The sequence below is a fragment of the Coenobita brevimanus genome, chromosome 85, assembly GCF_032717465.1.
Source record: "Coenobita brevimanus isolate Jiangsu-jjx chromosome 85, ASM3271746v2, whole genome shotgun sequence".
In the NCBI taxonomy this organism is placed as follows: Eukaryota; Metazoa; Arthropoda; class Malacostraca; order Decapoda; family Coenobitidae; genus Coenobita; species Coenobita brevimanus.
In genome coordinates, this window is record NC_137038.1 from 6,863,881 (window position 1) to 6,883,793 (window position 19,913).

The 19,913-nt window shown below is 42.9% G+C and overlaps 1 protein-coding gene across 1 annotated transcript in view; it reads right to left on the reverse strand.

The window, feature by feature from the left end:
• Nucleotides 1-19,913, reverse strand: part of LOC145410375 (protein Hook homolog 3-like) — a 200,823-nt gene that overhangs the window by 26,695 nt on the left and 154,215 nt on the right. Inside the window, exons 7-12 of the mRNA XM_080280527.1 lie at nt 19,270-19,450; nt 14,173-14,288; nt 13,681-13,842; nt 11,767-11,931; nt 9,591-9,745; nt 3,809-3,955 (exon numbers count right to left, since the gene is read on the reverse strand). Of these exons, the coding sequence (XP_080136653.1) occupies nt 3,809-3,955; nt 9,591-9,745; nt 11,767-11,931; nt 13,681-13,842; nt 14,173-14,288; nt 19,270-19,450 (926 nt within the window). The remainder of the gene's footprint in view (nt 1-3,808; nt 3,956-9,590; nt 9,746-11,766; nt 11,932-13,680; nt 13,843-14,172; nt 14,289-19,269; nt 19,451-19,913) is intronic.

Below are 19,913 nucleotides of genomic sequence, written 5' to 3' on the forward strand. Positions count from 1 at the left end.
ACAACCTAAAAAGCTGCTGCCATATAGAAGTACTGTATTGTGACTAGAAGGTGGATAGGAAGTGACACAAGGAATTAGGTAAGCTAAGATAGGTCTATGTTAGCTTAGGTGTACAGTCAGGGACAAAAGTTGTCCAACACTTCACTCCTCTACTTCCCTCTGATAGCTAATATTCTGAGAGAGAGGTTTGCTATATTTCTCAGACAACAGATGATGATGCTCTCTGATATGATGCATCGCATCAAAATGTGAGGTAAATGTAGTGAAACAGTATGTAAACTTTTAACTCTGACTGTACACATTAGGTCTGGTTAGTTTAGATCAATCAGGGTAGGTAAGGTTTTATTATATTAAACTGAGATAGGTTAGATTGCTATAACCGGGCGCCACATCACCGAGTTTCTTCTTGAAACACCTTCTTTCATCTCTTCCTCATCTCCTTCTTCTCCTGTTCTTCGGTCCATCAGTCAAAAGCAGCCAAGAGAAGAATTTGCTTGCTTTTTTAACCACCCAACTATCATCCAATCCTTTATAACCCCATCAGGAGCACAGGGGCCTTTATCTCTCTTCATTTTTACTCCTTGTCCCATGGTTCTCATTCTTTCTCACATTACTGCTACCATCCTGCTTGCCCTTCTAATGGACAAATGCATCCAAGAACCAGAGACACAACTATTTCAGTCTATTCTCCAGCAAGCATATTGGCAGCAGAGTGAGACTGGTTGAATGATATTTGACAAATATTAGCTGGCACTATCTGTGTTTCGTATATGATCAAAAATATCAATTTTCTTCTGTATGACACAAAAACATCTCACACAGCAGACTTACAGGCAACCTAATTTTCACATTTCATATCAGCATCCAAATTCTAGTTTATAAATTACAGTGAAACTTGCAGAACACCCATATCTCTGTTAGTTTTACTAATTATTGCCCACCAGCATTCCTACTGTGAGCAACCCAACAGGAAATGGGATTATGAAATGGTGATGCATAAACCTCCAAGTCAGTCTGACTGAGTAGAACATTAACTTAGCAATGTCCGTCACTGTAAACAGAAACCAGATTTGCAACACATACCTACTCCACATAACCTGAGAATCTGATTGCTCAAGGAGTACACAGGGTGAACATGGCATTAAAAGTTTCAGCTACCATCACCTTAGCAGTTTTGTTCTTGACTTTTACCACACCTCCATGGGCTGTCAATGGTGATACAGGATGCTGCTCCTTCGCTGCTACTTTCCGCTGACTCTTGGTTTTACTGTTTCGGCGGAAAAAGCTGTAAGTCCGGGCAATAGATGATGCATTGTCAGCCATGTTTTCATCTTTGTTCTCTTCAGGCTTTTCATTTCTTAATAACAAATTTACTGTGTTTAGCTTCCCAGCTTTCATAGCATCCGTAAGTGTATTATTCCTATATGGCTTGAACTTATCAGGGTTGTAATCTATGTCAGAGCCATTGTCTGTACAGTAATCTGTTGCTGATGGGTCCCCTTCACCATCATCTGGGCTAACAGAAGTACAAGACTCAGAGCTCACAAGGGGTGCTGTGTACATCCCGTGAGTCAGTTTACGTTCTAATGTTTCCAGGTCAGTGTCAGTGTCTGTGGCAGAAGGCTGGAGAGCTGCAGACTTATGAGATTCTGGTGCAAGCTCAAAACGTGTGAACAGAGTGTCACTGAGAAGTGTGACCTCATTTCGGCTTTTTTGTGGACTCTCGTTTGACTTGATGGATTTTGAATTAATGTTCTTTGGAGGTGGAGACATGCGCTCCCTAGGTGATGCTGGAGAGTAATGTGCTGGAGGGGTATCACTGCCACCGTGTGACACTTGACTCACCACCGGGTCCCGGAACTTGACATGATTACCAGATCGGATTTGTGATGGGGAGTTTATATCTTTCCCTGATGCACTCTTGACCTTGTTCATTGGAGAATTACTGCCTTTGGAGCTCAGACATTTCTTTTCTGGCAGCTTCCTAGACACAGGTGCTGGCTGAGAACTTGCTATTACAGGAGGTTTTCCTGTAGAGTCAGGTGGAGTTTTCCCACTGGAATACTTAACCACTGGGTAGACTGGTGGTCTGTGTTCCTTGACATGAGAGGTGGTGATGGGCTCTTTCCCTTTAGCAACTGGGGCCAATTCTACTTTATTTTGAGCTAATTTCTTCACATTTTTCTTTTCCCAAGTAGAAGATGAATCACTGCCATCACTTTTTTCAGCTCTGACATCTCTCTCCAGTGATCTATGAGGGAGAAGCGGCACAGCAGAAAGAGGTGAACACTCAATTTTCCTCACATCACCAATGCTAGATGCCTTACCCTGCTCCTTAGGTGACACTCTGACAATAGAAGACTGGCTTTCTCTGGTCTTACTTGGAGCCGAACTCTGAGAATCTGACACATGGCCATTCACACTGACCCTGGTACTGCGGTTTTCAGCATTTGGTTTGCTTAATTCTGGCTGTTTCTGATTTTTTTCTGGACTACTAGACCGGCCAACGAGAGTTTCTTGTGTAACTGGTCTGTCTTTAACAAAGGTCTCATTCAGTGCAGTTGATGACAAGCTCTTCCCTGACCTACTACGAGTGGCACAAATGCTGTTGGGTAAACGGGGGGAGTTGTGTGGGGTGGGTGACTCAGGAAGGAGAGCAGGACGGGTAAATCCTGATCCAGTTCTACGACCTTGTGGAGAAACAGGGAGACCATTTGTTGAGGTCTGAACTGTGGAGGAAACTGGGGAGACCAATGCTTGTGAAGTGCGGTCAATGCTTAGCTTTGGGAGAGATGAACGAACTGATTCTGTGTGTACAACAGACAGGTCAATGATGGTTGCAGGAAGGTAGAGTGTGGTGAGGGGGTTGGCTGGATTGACAGACGAGGGGGAATGGCTGTGGGGTGAAGATGGTGGGGAGCCAGAGGAGTGCTTGGGGTGGGCAGTGGGGGGTGGGGAGGTGCGCTGAGTGTATTTATATGGTGGGTTGTATGAGCACACTGAGTGGGGACGAGGAGGAGGAGGGAGTGGAGATGAACTAATGGCTCTACTAGCCTCCCTCCCACTTCCCTCACCATTGTCTGAGCAGCAGTGGACACAAGAGGTATGGGCAGGATGTGAGTGATGCATTATAGTAGGAGAGGAAACCCTATGACCAGCTAGGGCAGGGATAATATCTGTCACATGGTGCGTTGTGCATTCCTCAACTATTGAGGGTATCACTGGACTCAAACACCTATACACCCCCGAGATTCCAGACTCCAGTGTCCCTGAATAGACTCCTGATATTCCTGAGTCCAAGGTACCAGGGTAGTCTGAGGTGTGGCCTTCCCCTCCATCCTCACAACTGCTGGGGGACGTTCGACAACACCCGCTATCCTCATTGGTTGGGGAAGGAGACATCTTGAATTCGTGGATATGGCGGATGACAATGGGGGCCTCCTTGCACGTCTGGGTTGCAAGTGATGAAGAGGCAACCGCAGGGAGGACAGGGGGGAGGGATCTAGGTTGCGAGGAAGGGAGAGTAGATGTTAGAAAGTTAGTGGACAGCAGCCCTTTTGGTTGTCGTAGCACTAGCAAGTCACTCTCACTAGCCCACTTCAGGTTTTTCTTAAATACCCTTAATTTCCTACTCATATCGGGACTAAACCGTGCATCAAAGAATGCGCAACCAGAAGGGAAGGCAGGTGGGGAGGAGGATCCATGATATTTCTTACCCATCTCCTCTGCTAATGACAATCCTGATGGGAATTTGGGTGGGGAGATAGATCCCTTGAGCCTCCCATTCAGCTCTCGGTTGAGCTCCCACCTGTTTTCCTGCGTGAGTGATGTCTGACGCTCCTGCAGGTCTGCCACCAGTGTCTGCAACACTGGTAACTGCTCACTGCTGCCGCCACCCTCAGCTGCACGCTGCTTCAACATGCTGTTTTCGTGCTGCAGTCGGATCAGACGCTCCCTGTACCACCACATAGCATACTTTAATAACTAGAACATTGATGGTTACTGTATATACAGGTATTCCTTGGAAGTAAAGGGTATGTTTCAAAATATAATAATGTTCTCCTTACAATTGTTAACCCATCACGTCCGGGGGTTGTTTTCACCACCCAAACCACCAGCAGGTGTTTTTCTTAAAAATCACCATTATTTAAACTACAATTTTTCAGTTAAACCTATATTATAAAATTATAGTATAATATAATATAATGCCATCCATCCATCCATCATCCAGTCCTACACTGCCCCATGAGGAGCATCGGAGCCCGGGGCTAGGCAGTTGGTCCCGACATTTAAGATGAGAGTGACAGGCCTCACTCATCCCTGATTGGCATTACATGAGCAATCAACCCCAACCACCCCTTGGATATAAACCTTCACTGGCTCAAGCCAATCATAATAAGAATACAATAACAATAACACTACAAAACACCAGATTATGTATACATGCCACACGGATGTCCCCAGGTCGTCGTGTATTCATGCCACCCGGACAGGATGGGTTAATGTAATTTGGAGAAACTGGCATTTCAGTGTTTAGGTGTCAATAGAACATTAATAAGTACTTTTTCTGGAAGCTACTGTGGACATGATTTAAAAAAGAAACATATAAAAGGTGACATAACCTCAACCTGCTGTACATAACTGGCAATGGTAACATTAATTACCTAACAGTCACCTCATTTTATCCAAAATATCCATTAGAGCTGCTAAGTTACCTTTATAAAGCTTCACAGCTGTAAAATATCTTGCTTCTATACAACGTCAGAGAAACATGCTATAACAATATAGTACGTCATCAAAACTTAACCAGTTTTCCATTCTTTTTCCCATCCATCCATCCATCCATCCATCATCCAATCCTACATTGTCCCATGAGCAGCATAGGAGCCCGGGGCTAGGCAGTTGGTCCGGACATTTAAGATGAGAGTGACCAGCCTCACTATCCCTGAGTGGCATTATATGAGCAATCAACCCCAACCACCCCTTGGATATAAACCTTCACCGGCTCAATCCAATTGGAGTGCAATAATTACCCACTAAACCAAAGATAGATAATATTATGTGAAGAAAGACAAAATAACCTGAGTACAGACAATCATCATCATCATCCTAATTGTTTTTCCCACATAAAGACAGGGTGACAAAAATATGCAACAAGTCTTTATTATAAGTCACTTTCATAATTATTTACTTATTGTATGGGATGAGCTCGATGAAGCAGTGGGAGAAACGCCCAGGAGTTATAAAGTGATTGTAATGGGCGATATGAATGGAAGAGTAGGCACCAATCCTGAGGATGACATAATGGGTTGTCATGGAGTACCTGAGACAATGATAATGGAAAGTGACTGAAGGATATGTGTCAGGAAAGGAGGTTGTGCATCTGTAACTCATATTTCCAACACAAAGACACACATAAATACTGTATACATGGTATAGAGGGAATGGGGATCGTGTTAAAAGGAGCATGATTGATTATGTGCTTGTAGAGAGGTCGATGCTGTGAATGGTTGCTGATACGAGGGCTGTCAGAGGATGATGTGGAAGTCTGTCACATATATGCACGTGGTATGCAAGATCAAGCTGAGAGGAGCGGGGTGGATCAGGAGAGAGAAGCAGTTGGGGAGAAAGACTGAAAGTCAAAAAGCCAAGGATCAAAGAAATGGCAGATTACAGGACCAAAGTACGGGAGGAGTTGGAATCAGTGAATTGGAATGAAATGGATCTGGACGGCCTGTGGAATGCACACAGGGACTGGTTAGTTAGGAATGGTAAAGCACTGTGTGGTGTGGCAAGAGTAACAACAAAGAAGAAAGGTACAGCATGGTGGGATGACGCAGAAAGATATGAGAAAGTGTGAAGGATGTAAGTGGCAGATTATTAACTCATTGGGGTGAAGTAAGGACCAGATGGAATGAATATTTTGAAAGCCTGATGAATGGGATGAGAGACAGCATAGCCACTGTAAATATGATTGGTTTTGGGAGTGTGCAGAGAAGGAATGCAGTGCCAGGAAACATGACAGATGTAGAGGTGAAGAACGCCGTGAAGCGGCTGAAAAATGGGAATGCAGCTGGGGTTGATGAGGTGTAAGCAGAGATGATTAAATGCAGTGGAGAGTGAGGAGTGAAGTGCTTGCTGGAGATATGTAAGAAGGCGTGGATGAGTGAAACTGTGCCAGCACAGTGGAAAAAGGCTGTGATTGTAATCCTGTACAAAAATAAAGGAGAGTGAAGTGAGTGCAAGAATTATCATGGCATAAGTTTATTCATGAGGCAATGTAGGATTAGATGATGGATGGATGGATGAAGTTTACTGAGTGATGCAGTGAAAGTATATGGAAGAATTTTTATAGAGAAAGTATGAGAGATATCAGAAGTCCTAGTGAGTGATGAACAAGGTGGCTTTAGGAGTGGCAGAGGATGTGTAGATCAAATATTTGCAGCGAGACAGATAGTGCAGAAGGCTTGTGAGAAGAATTATAAGGTGTTTACGGCATTTATGGATCTGGAAAAAGCATACGACAAAGTAGACAGACAAGGATTGTGGAAGGTTTTGTGCAAGGATGGTGTAGATGGTAAGCTCCTAGGTGCCATCAAGAGTTTTTATGATGGTAGTGAAGCATGTGTAAGGGTAAATGGGCATCTAAGTGAATTGTTCATGATCAATGTGGGTGTGGGACAAGGTTGGGTGATGTCCCTGTGGTTGTTCAATATAAATATGGATGGGGTGATAAGAGAAGTAAAACCACAAGTAATGGAGACAGGGATGGCGCTGGTAACGAATGGTGATGGATGGAGTATCTCAAATTCGCTGAATGCTGATGATGCAGTGCTACTGTACCAGACAAGAGCTTGGTTGACTTGTGCAGAGCTTTGCCGATGTCTGTGAGGATCAGGACTTGACAGTAAATGTAGAAAAGAGTAAAGTAATGGTAATCAAGAGAGAAAGTGACTCCCAGAGTGATGCTACAGTGAATGGAGAGAGACTGGAATAGGTGAGAGAGCTCAAATACCTGGGTACAGTGACAGAAAAGAGAGGAAAATGTGCAAAAGAAAAGGAGAGTAGAGTGACACAAGGAAGGAAGGCGGCTGGTACAATGAAGGCCTTGATAAGAAAAAGAGGCTTGAGTGTTGCAGCTGCACAAGGCTTACATGAAGGAATGTTAGTGCCAACTTTAACATGTGGATGTGAGACTATGGTATGGCATGAAAATGAAATATCAGGAGTGTGAGCAGTGGAGATGGGACTGCTGAGGAATGTATGTGGAGTACAGAGAGAGGATAGGATACAAAATAATGTGATTAGTGAAAGATGCAGGGTGAGGAAGTCTGTGGACACCAGAATCGAAGAGAGTGTACTGAGATGGTACTGTCATGTGGAGAGAAAGGATAACAGTAGAGTCGCGAAAATGGTATACCTGAGCGAATTTGAAAGAGGGAGGAGGCAAGGTAGGCCAAAGAGATGGTGGAGGGATATGATGGATGTGAGTGTGAGGAAGAGAGTTATGGAAGTTGGTGAGGCCAGGGGACTGACAAGAAATCAGCCAGGGGACTGACAAGAAATCGAGCTGGCTGGATGAATGTTGTGAGAAAAGTGCATGATCATGGATTTGGCACCCATTTTCAATGTGACAGCGTTCCGACTGACTCTATCGCATACATTTATGTGAAGCTACAGAATGTAGTGAAAGTTTTCGGCGTATCAGATAGAGCCAGGATTCTGGAGGCTTGAATGATGAGTGAATGGAAGCGTGGCCCATTGGAGTGGGCAAACTTGGGCTGTCTGGACGTTGCTACTCATCACCCTGCCCTAGAGTGGGAAAGGAGGTCTGGATGATGATGATGATGATATTTATTTTTTTAAACTAAATATCCAGCAAATCAATAAACATTACTATTGAAAGTTCCACTGCTAACTGTAATGATAAACACCTGCAAGGAGACAGCTGTAATATTATAAAACATACTGCTGAATTTTGATGAGTACCATCTGTACTAAACAGCAATGGCAACTGGTTTTATTATTATTCCATCCATTCATCCATCCATCCATCCATCATCCAATCCTACATTGCCCCATGAGGAGCGTAGAAGCCTGGGGCTAGGCAGTTGGTCCCGACATTTAAGATGAGAGTGACCAGCCTCACTCATCCCTGAGTGGCATTACATAAGCAATCAACCCCAACCACCCCTTGGATATAAACCTTCACCGGCTCAATCCGACTGAAGCGCAATAATTACCCACTAAACTACCAAGCACCAAAATTTGGTTATATGGTTACCACCCAGCATGGTAAATGGTTTCCTGGTGCACAGGAAGGAAGTGGAAAGAATGAAGGAAAGACAGAAGAGGGAGTGTAAAGTCACCCGTAGGCAGAAGGACAAGGAAAGAATGAAGGAAAGAAAGACAGAAGAGAATGGAAGGAAAGAAGGATGGAGAGGAAAGGGCAGACACCCGAGAGCTGCACTACATCGAGTGAGTGGATGGTCCATCATCCAATCCTATGTTGCCCCATGAGAAGCGCAGGAGCCCAGGGCTGGGCAAGTTGGTTCTGACATTTAAGATGAGTGACCAGCCTCACTTATGCCTGAGTGGCGTTACGTGAACAATAAGCCCCAACCCCCCCTTAAGATATAAACCTGCACCAACTCAATCCGATTGGAGCACCTTAATTAATCACTAAACCACCAGGTGCCATAATTTGGTTATATGGTTCCTGCTGTACAAGAAACCATTTGGCCTGTCACTCATTGTAGTCACCCATAGGCAGAAGGAAGAGGAAAAAATGAAGGAAAGACAGAAGAGGGAGTGCAAAGTCACCCGTCGGCAGAAGGAAGCGGAAAGGGCGGACACCCAAAGCAGCACTACATCATGTGAGTGGATGGTGAGCACCCCTGCCTACCATTACTATTATATTTTAAAAAATAATAATAATAATGAATACACTAAATACAGAGTTCTGAGTGACATGAGATCTCTTCAAATTTTCACAGAACTTGTGTTATTTCCATGTGAACCTTTATGTAGTTCACAAGGAACTTATGATTTTCACAAGGAATTTACGCTGAACTTACCATACTTTTGTGGTTGGTGGGGGCGCTCACCATCCACTCACTTGATGTAGTGTTGCTGTCGGATGTCTGTCCTTTCCTCTCCTCCATCCTTCTTTCCTTCCGACCTCCTCTGTCTTTCTTTCATTCTTTCCTTGTCCTTCTGCCTACAGGTGACTTTACACTCTCTCTTGTCTTTCTTTCCTTCATTCTTTCCTCTTCCTTCTGCCTGTTGGGTGACTCTACACTGAGTGACAAGCCAAATGGTTTCCTGTACACCAGGAAACCATTTACTATGCTAGGTGGTAATCATATAACCAAATTTTGGCGCCTGGTGGCTTAGTGGGTAATTATTGTGCTCCAATCGGATTAAGCTGGTGAAGGTTTATATCCAAGGGGCCACTCAGGGATGAGTGAGGCTGGTCACTCTCATCTTAAATGTCAGTACCAACTGCCTAGCCCCGGGCTTCTACGCTCCTCATGGAGCAATGTAGGATTGGATGATGGATGGATGGATGGATGGGTGGATAGACTTACCGTACTTCATGAGGTACCACATCAAGCAGGTCGACATCGGAGAGGTCAGAGGGTGGGCGGGAGGATGCAGTGGTGTCGGGGGAGGTGAGGGAGGAGATGTGACAACGAAGTTCCTCTATCGTCTCCTTCAAGGCATCCCTCTCCTTTGCCAGACGCTGGGGATGCAATTAAATGGTGAGACAAAGTTCCAAAAGATTAAATATACAGCATTAAATCTCCTGTACTGTCTTCTTCAAGGCATCCCATTCCTCTGCCAGACACTAGGGACAGAAAGAAGAGTTAAATGTTAAATGCTGACAGAACGGCCAAGAAATGCCAATAATATTAAGTATAGTTGAGTCCTACTTATGAACTTCACCCTTTTTTAAGAGCTGGTTCATAACTCAAAAATTTTAAGTCTAAATTTACTAATACCTGTGGCCATATGTACAAATCATTGGTGAATATAAAATACTTTCTATATGTTACTGAAAAAATGTTCAGTTGGGTACTTATTCAGAACATTAAAAAAAAAACTTGCTCAACCTGAAAAATTTGAGCATTCACATGATTAAGAACAACTGTATTTCAAGTCACTCTACTACTGACACACCAAGGAAGTCTGTTTTGGTTAACACAGACAACTCCGTTGTCAAAAAAAAAAAAAAAAAAAAAAAAAAACTCTAGCAGTCACAAGTGTAATATCATTAACACCTTATGAAACCAAACTCTTATCCCTTAAACTGGCATTTCATTCAAAATAAACTCATACTAAAGGAGGAAACAACACATCATCTTCGCCACCCTATCAAAATTTCCCATAAATACAAACTACAAAGGATACAAGAACAAGAGAAGGTAATTAAAAGAGTACCAACTACTGTAATAAGATACTCAGTAAATGGGTGATACATCTAAGATATGACACACTACTTTATCCCAGAGGACAGACCATCTTTAAAAAATTGGAAAGTTGCTTCTTCCTGCTGGCTAAAGCAATTCTGCCAGCTATTAAGTTTAAATGGATATATCTCTTCCAAACCTTCATTTCCTAGGCTAATTAATTTTTTCATTCCATGTTTTAAAATTCTTGTTTCTTCTTCCTCCTCATCATCATCCTAACCTATTTTCCTAACTGTGGATGTGACAAGATTTATGACTCAAAACAAGGAAAGGGAGTGTATGAAAGTGGGAGAACTGTCAACAGCATATCTAATGAAATGGGCTAGACACTCACTCTCACGTGACTCAAGCTTTTAGAATCCCGAATCTCAAAGGCTTAACTAGCTGCACACAGTTTTAAGCAGTATATACTTTTTTTTTTTTTTTTTTTTTTTAAATGTACTTTTTGTGGTAGGTGGGGGAACTCACCATCCACTCACTCAATGTAGTGCTGCTTTGAGTGTCTGCCCTTTCCTCTCTTCCATCCTTCCTCTTTTGTCTTTCTTTCCTTCATTCTTTCCTCTTTCATCTGCCTACAGGTGACTTTATATTCCCTCTTCTGTCTTTCTTATCTTCATTCTTTCCCCTTCCTTCTGCCTATGGGTAACTCTACACACTAAGTGACACGCCAAATGGTTTCCTGTACACCAGGGAACCATAACATTTACTACGCTGGGTGGTAACCATATAACCAAATTATGGCACCCGGTGGTTTAATGAGTGATTAAGGTGCTCCAATCGGGCTGACCCTGTGTTGGTTCATATCCAAGGGATGGTTGGGGTTTACTGCTCATGTAATGCCACTCAGGGATGAGTGAAGCTGGTCACTCTCATCTTAAATGTCAGGACCAACTTGCCTAGCCACACGTTCCTATGCTCCTTATGGGGCGACATAGGATTGGATGATGGATGGATGGATACACAATTGCCAAAGATTATGTACATGCTAAATAAATGCTCCTCTTTCCTGGACAATTACATTAACCCCCTGGGTGCAGCGATTTTGTGTGAGGTGAATACCTGGAAATAACTGTTCATCATCAGCTGGAAAAATATGAAGTTTTTAAATCTCTGCCAAAATAAAAACCATTATGGTTTTTCTTATGCATGTGGTGCCCTAGATTTCTTCTGAGTAGCTATTAAACCACCTGACATAAGCTAACATAAAACACAAAGTACATAATTTGCAGGCAAGTGGTTAAAAAACTATCAGTAATACAGTAACAGGACAAGTGGGACACGAAAATACACGCACATCCTTCTCCTGTGTCACAGCCTCCATTTTCTCTGTAAGTTTCTTGTTCTCAAAAGCTTGTCTGTCGGTGTTCTTTGCCTCTTCTGCCAGGCGTTGGTGCAGTTCTCCCACCTGCTTCTTATATAGTTCCAGCTGAGGTCGCCAGGTCCCACTCTTCTTCACTTCCTGTTGGTAATGAAATTAAGAGGAACTGTAATATGCAACCAGTTCAGCTCTTACATATCAGTGAATAATAATACCTGTATTACAACTGTATTATTAATCTAAAATCCATCTATTGCCAGACGCCTCAACCCTGTAAGGGGTGGCCACAAACAAATCGCTCCCATGTCGCCCTGTCCAACACCATTTCATTGTCCTGCTCCCAGCTCACACACCCCCTCTCTCATAAACCTCTCCACTCCATCCCTCCATCTCATCCTTGGTCTCCCCCTCCCTCTTCCCCCCTCCACCTCATTCGCATATACTCTCCTCGTTAGTCTCTCGCTCTCCATCCTCTCCACATGGCCAAACCACCTCAATGTAATTTTCCAAAAATCATGATGGCCAGTCTTAAACTTCTGACAGCATTACTGAAACATAGTGGAAAATATTATATGTCTGACCTTGTTTCCTCATTGTTAATTGTATTATAATAGACTGAAGTCTAAACACTTAATATCCTGTTTATGCTTATGCTTCGAGACCAATGACCATGCTGGTATGTGTAGGTTTTTTCATTTGATGGCAGCTCTCCATATGTCATAACCTTGAATCATATTCCTATTCAATCCTCTATCCTGAAGGTGTCCCATACCTTTCTCAGTCAGTATCTGGACATTCTACCCTCCACAGCATTATCCATGATTCTCCTAAACCACCCATCCACTTCCTCTCAACACGAAAAAACCATCTTAAACTAACTTGTCTGCATCACGTCTCTAATATCTCTTTTACCAAAACTCTCTCGCATATTTCAATACACTACTGTATTCTCATCCTGTAACTCGGAGTTGCCTAGCTCACCCACCTCAACATTCTCATTTTGGTGCATTTCAATTTGCTTGTATCCTCTTCTCTCACCTACCAAGCCTCACAGGCATTTCAAAACTGATCATCATAAATTAAGGATTAGCTTACTCCTTTGCATACTCAGTTTCAATAATACACCAGGTCTCATCATGTCTGGGATACTGGGATTACAAAGGGCATTAAGCAGCCCTTAGTACAAGTCAAGGGTGGGTTGCATATCACAACTTTCTCCAGCCCATTAGTACCATAAATAGAGGAGGCAGCAAAAAAAAAAAAAAAAAAAAAAAAAAAAAAAATCATCTCTAATTCCATGCTGGGCTGCACACAATCTGAGTCCTTCTTTTATAGAGGGCAGTCAGTTCTTCTAAATTCTACTTATTTGTTACTTAATTCTGGCCATCACCACACAATTTGCCTTACGATAACATCTTTCATACATCAGTATATTCTTTCTGCAATCATATAATTTCTATCTATCTATCTATTGCCAGACGCCATAATCTCGTAAGGGGTGGCCATTTGACTTTGAGTTATTTGTTTTACGGGGAGGGGCACTAACCCTCAACCAACCCACTTGTTGACACATAGTATTTCATGAGAATAAAAGGGTTAAAAATGGGAAACATATCTACATTTGTAAAAGCTGCTTGCTAAGGGGTAGTAGCAGTTTTAGTCCAACCTGGACCCTCTTCAAGCATCAACAGGGACTGAACATGTGTATGTAGTACTATGTACTTTATATACAGCTGGGCGAGGGATAAGGTGGTAGAAGGGAGGGTTCAAATCAGGCCAAAACTGCTGTATCTCACCCGATACACTAATCAACTTTCACATATGTGGACATGTTTTTTCCATCTGAACAATCACTAGCACAAAGGAGTAAAAAGCTATTCCCCTCCTCACCTCCTCAAGCTCCATGTTGTGCTGTACATAATCTGAGTTCTTCTCCTCCAGGATGCGCACTTGCCTCCTCAGGTCAGACAGCTCCTCTAGTTTTTTCTTGTATGTTTCCATGGTGCCTTCGTACACCACTGCACGCTCACTCAGCTCTCTCAACGCATCAACCTGAAATGTACCAAGAAAGAATAGGGTGACTGAAAGGATGACCTGTGGCAGCAAGTTTCCACACAGATGTCAAAGAGGAGAACTGTTATTGTAAAATAACACATCTATATGACCTGAATTATCATGATCAGAAAGTGCTAAACTTAACCAACTTTTCAAATTAAAGGTAAGAAATTTTCAAATAAGTAGGCTACAGTAATGCTGTTTTCCATTCAATACTGTACATCTATATACACATGTCAGGAAAAAATTGTCACATGCCATATGAAAATAAAAGATGTCAGCTTCCCAGACTATCTCCCCCTCCCCACTGTACCTGGCAATACTCACCTCATCCTTAAGTGTCCTAGCCTCATCAGCAAGGGCTTGCAGCTCCTCATTCCTAGCCATCACCTCCTGGTTGGCTCTCTCAAGGTTCTCCGCCCGGCTCCGGTATTCATCACGCGCTGAATAATACATTGATTATATCCTTTTCACTTTAGCTTGGCCTAAAACTGCTATCTCTTCACCTTGAACACAGAGTTGTAAAACAGATTAACACTAGAACATGGTGCTAGTCATGATGAAAGGGTATGATATGGATGCTCAGCTATAGCAGTGTCTTTTCTGCCACTGTGTTATCTGAAACAAGCTGCAAAAGGATGAAAATATGAAACATCCCAGTGTGATATTACAGTGAATGGATATTACAGTGAATGGAGAGAGACTGGAATTAGTGAGAGAGCTCAAGTACCTAGGTTCAGTGAAAGAAGAACGAGGAAACTGCAAAAGAAGCAGAATGTAGACTGACACAAGGAAGGAAAGTAGCTGGTGCTATGAAGGCCTTGATAAGAAAAGGAGGCTTGAGTGTTTCAGCTACACAAGGCTTACATGAAGGAGTGTTAGTGACAACTTTAACATGTGGGTGTGAGACTACAGTGTGGCATGAAAATGAAAAGTCAAGAGTGAGAGCAGTGGAGATGGGACTGCTAAGGAATGTATGTGGAGTACAGAGAGTGGAGACGATACGAAATAATGTGATTAATGAGAGATGCGGAGTAAGGAAGTCAGTGGACACCAGAATCGAAGAGAGTGTACTGAGAGGGTATGGTCATGTGGATAGAACGGATAACAATAGAGAGGTGAAAAAGGTATACCTGAGTGAATCTGAAGGAGGGAGGAGGCGAAGCAGGCCAAAGAGAAGGTGGAGGGATGTGGTAGATGAGTGCGTCAGGAAGAGAGGTATGGAAATCAGTGAGGCTAGGGGAGTGATAAGAGATCAAGCTGGCTGGATGAATGTTGTGAGAAGTGCATGATCAGGGATTTGGTAACATTTTTTAATGTGACAGCATTTGGATTGACTCCATTGGATACGTTTATGTGAAGCTACTGAATGTGGTGAACGAATTTTGGTGTCATATAGAGCCAGGATTCCGAGGGCTTGAATGATGAGTGAATGGAAGTGTGGCCCATTGGACTGGGCAAACTTGGGCTGTCTGGACATTGCTACTCTTCACACTGCCCTAGGGTGGGAAAGGAGGGTCAGATGATGATGATGTGAAAGAATTGCAGTTTTTATTCCTCTAACTTGTACAATATATTCTGAGAGATGGATATATTAATATATTATACTGATACATAGATATATTGTGAAATTAGATAATGATCATAATCGTTACCACCAGGTTCAAGGGGTCAATTTCTTCACCTGTAAGTGTTCAGTTCAACAAAATATATGACCTTAAAACTACTCTTTACTTATGACATGAAAATGATTGTCTATCTATCTATTGCCAGACGCCTCAATCCAGTTCGGGGTGGCCACAAACAAATCGCCTCCAAGTCGCTCTGTCCCCTGCCATTTCACCGCCCCGCTCCCAACTCACACCCCCCTCTCTCATATACCTCTCCACCCCATCCCTCCATCTCATCCTCGGCCTCCCCCTCCCTCTTCCCCCCTCCACCTCACTCACATACAGTACACTCTCTTCGTCAGTCTTTCACCCTCCATCCTCTCCACATGGCCAAACCACCTCAGTGTATTCCTCATAACGCTTCCTATCACATCCACATCCACACCACAATGCTCCTTTATATCCTCATTTGTCAGCCTGTCTCTCCATGTGACTCCACAGGCTCCTCTTAAATAACTCATTTCCACTGCTCTCACTCTTGACTTGTGTCCTTCCAGCAACGTCAAAGCTTCACCTCCATACGTTAAGAGTTGGTATCGCAATACTGTCATGTAGTAACTTTTTCACTTCCATTCTCACTTCCCTGTTTCTTATCACTGCTTTCAAGGAACCAGCAACCTTTCTTCCCTGCTGTACCCTTTCAAGCACTTCACCCTCCAAACCTCCATCCTTACTCATCACATTACCCAAGGACTTAAACGTACTCACATTTTCCAATTCCTCATCATCCAATCTCGCTGTACATTCACTGACTTCACCTCTCTCAAAGACCATCACTTTACTCTTCCCTACATTCATCTTTAGATTCCGTTTCTTACACACTCTCCCAAACTCATCCACCAAGCCTTGCAGCTCTCCTTCATCTTCACTCAACAACACAGTATCATCTGCAAACAACAGTACAGGGAGTTTCCAAACACTACCCTCTCTCACCAGGGCCACTCCAATATCCACTACCCTACCTTGTACCTCTTTCATTACCCCATCCATGTACAGATTGAACAACCATGGAGACATGACACATCCCTGTTTCAACCCAACTTTCAAAGAGAAAAATTCACTTAGTTCACCATCCACACACACTGCAGCCTTAGCACCATCATACATAATCTTCACAGCATTCAACAACTTCCCATCTACTCCATATATTCTTAATACTTTCCACAATCCCTGTCTATCCACCCTGTCATATGCTTTCTCCAAATCCATGAAAGCCGCATACAACTTCTTTCCCTTCTCTAGAAACTTTTCCACTAAAGATCTAAGAATGAATACCTGATCTACACAACCTCTTCCCTTCCTAAAGCCTCCCTGTTCTTCTCCAACTAATTCCTCTGTTCTTTCTCTAACTCTGTCAAGAAGTATCCTACTATACACTTTTCCTATTATACTACGATGACAGATGCCCCTATGATTACCACACACTTCTTTTTCCCCTTTTCCTTTGTACAAGGGAATAATTATACCTGACTTCCAATCCTCCGGGACTCTATCTTCCTCCCAGGCCAATCTGCACATTTTCCACATCCACTCTACTACTATCTCTCCCCCATACTTCAGCATTTCACCACACACTCCATCAATTCCTGGGGCTTTCCCCAATTTAACTTTCTTCATTGCTTCCACAACTTCTATCCTACTGATTTCTTCCTATCTTCTCACCTCCCTCCTTCTCCCAGCCATTCCCCAGCCACTTATACTCGCATTACTTCCATCCTGTATGTTCAACAATTCCTTAAAGTGTTCTCTCCATCTGCTCATTATTTCTCCCTTCTCCACTATTAATCTACCATTTTTATCTTTCACTCCCCTGCTAACTTCACTTCCACCCTGTCTTATTCTTTTCACATCTTTCCAGAACATTTTCTTACAGTCCCTCCACTTTACACTCAAGTTCCTTCCAAATTCCTCATCCGCTCTCTTCTTACTCTCTCTTACTAATCTTTTCACCTCTCTCTTTCTTTCTACATATAACTCTCTCTTCCGCCTCTCAACTTCTTCCACACCCCTATTTCTCATCCATTCATTGTATGCTTTCTTCTTTTGTGCCACAGCCTGTCTCACCTCTTCATTCCACCACGCTGTTCCTTGCACACCCCTCAGTCTTCTCTTCATGATGACTGTGTGTGTATTCAAAAACAGAAAGAATGTATCAGAAAGCTAACACTACAAGGTGTATTAACTCTTGTACTATTCTTGGTGGCGGTAGGTGGGGGCGCTCACCATCCACTCACTTGATGTAGTGCTGCTTTGGATGTCTGCCCTTTCCTCTCTTCTTTCCTTCCTCTTCTGTCTTTCTTTCCTTCATTTTTTCCTCTTTCTTTGCCTACGGGTGACTTTACACCCCCTCTTCTGTCTTTCTTTCCTTCATTATTTCCTCTTCCATCTGCCTATGGGTGACTCTACACTGAGTGACAAGCCAAATGGTTTACTGTACGCCAGGAAACCATTTACTACACTGGGTGGTAACCATATAACCAAATTATGGCGTAGGTGGTGGCGACCATCATCCTCTCACTTGATGTAGTGCTGCCTACTTCTTCCTTATCCTTTATCATTCTTTTTCTGTGCCTGCCCTCCTCTCTTCTTATATCTCCCAACTTTCCTGTCACTTCTTATTGCTTTTCTTTCCTTTACAGGTGGCTTTACATTGAGTGACAAGCCAAATGGTTTCCTGTAAGCCAAGAAACCATTTACAGCACTGGGTGGTAACCATATAACCAACCCATACGTGCTCCCTACGTGTCAACAAGTGGGTTGGTGGAAGGTTAGTGCCCCTCCCCATAAAAACAATAACTCAAAGTCAAATGGCCACCCCTTAAGGGATTATGGCATCTGGCAATAGATAGATGGCGCCTGGTGGTTCTGTGGGTAATTAAAATGCTCCAATCGGACTGAGCCTGTGTGGGTTTATATCCAAGGGATGGTTGGGGTTTATTGCTCACATAATGCCACTCACACATGAGTGAGACTGGTCACTCTCATCTTAAATGTCAGGATCAACTTGCCTAGCCCCGGGCTCCTATCCTCCTCATAGGGCAACAGGATTGGATGGTGGATGGATGGACTATTCTTGGTATCCTTTGGGAATTTTAATCATGATAACCCTGAAGGATTTTGTTCAGCTGAGAGAAATTCCTGCAGTTATAAGGCTCAAAAGGTATCTCAAGTAACTATTTCAGTGTAACTTGTGTACTTAAAATAAAAATACTTGGGCTAACAACAGATTATTTTATTCAGCTGAGACAAAACCTGGCAGTCAAAGGGATAATGAGCTAAAACTAAATGGAAACTATTATACACTATTCACATTTCCCTAGCCATCTCCCAATCTTGCATACTAAGGTGTAACAAAAGACTAATACTAGCATATGGTGCTAGTCCTGAAGTGCTATGGATATAAGGGTGAACCATAATACTTTTCTTACCCTACCACTGAGCTACAGGAAATATGGTAATCTGGAAAAGCATAAAAAATCTCTACCAAATAAAGATGGACAAGCTATTGGCTGCATCAAGCTATGGTGACGAGAGTCCATGTACTTTTAAATAACAAAACTTCCAAATCCCTTCAGCTCAACTGATGGCCAGGTGTATTTGGACTGGAGGACTGATTTGACTGGTAACCAAGGAGACTCATTCCTAACTAATAACCAATGTACATCAATTATTATGCAATCATAACTTAGTATTTCAAGCTGTGTGAGTGGTCTAGTTTTGTCAGGTTAAAACAAATGAAGTGAAATACACTCACAGGTCTCCAGTTTAAAAAGTTCATCCTGGAGTGTATCAATCTGCTTCTTGAGGTCTCGGTAACGCAGTGTGGAGGTGCTGCCCCCAAGGTCCCCACCACCTGCCTCCCACGCATCCAGGCGACCTACCAGCTTCTCGTTTTCTGTCGCCAGTGACCTCTTTTCTTCACTCAGCACTGATATCTGTACAGTGAAAATTATTTAGTCTTATGTAATACTGAATTCCATTTATGTCAAAGATCTTATACATGTGTTATAATGCACATATATCGTACAGTACATTGTCCTTGTAGTGATGAAAAAGACATCTTCCTGCAGAGGTACCTATATAACTGACCACTGCCAAGTTACACAAACATCCCTCACTCTCCCCTCAAAGGATAATGGTGGACTGCACAAGAATGGGCAACTTTAGTCTGCAGTTCATCAGGTTCACAGTCTGATAGGCTGGTAGAATACCAAGGCCTTGAGAGAGAGCAACATCTTTCTAAATTTCTTCATAAAAATTTTTTGTGTGCATTTTTTGGTGGAGGCAGCATGTTGTAGCTTCAGTATAAAGCTGGTATCACAAAAAATACATCAGTGTCCAAAGACAGGCCCATACGTTGGTTATTATATGTAATGCTCTGAGAAGGTAATATACTTT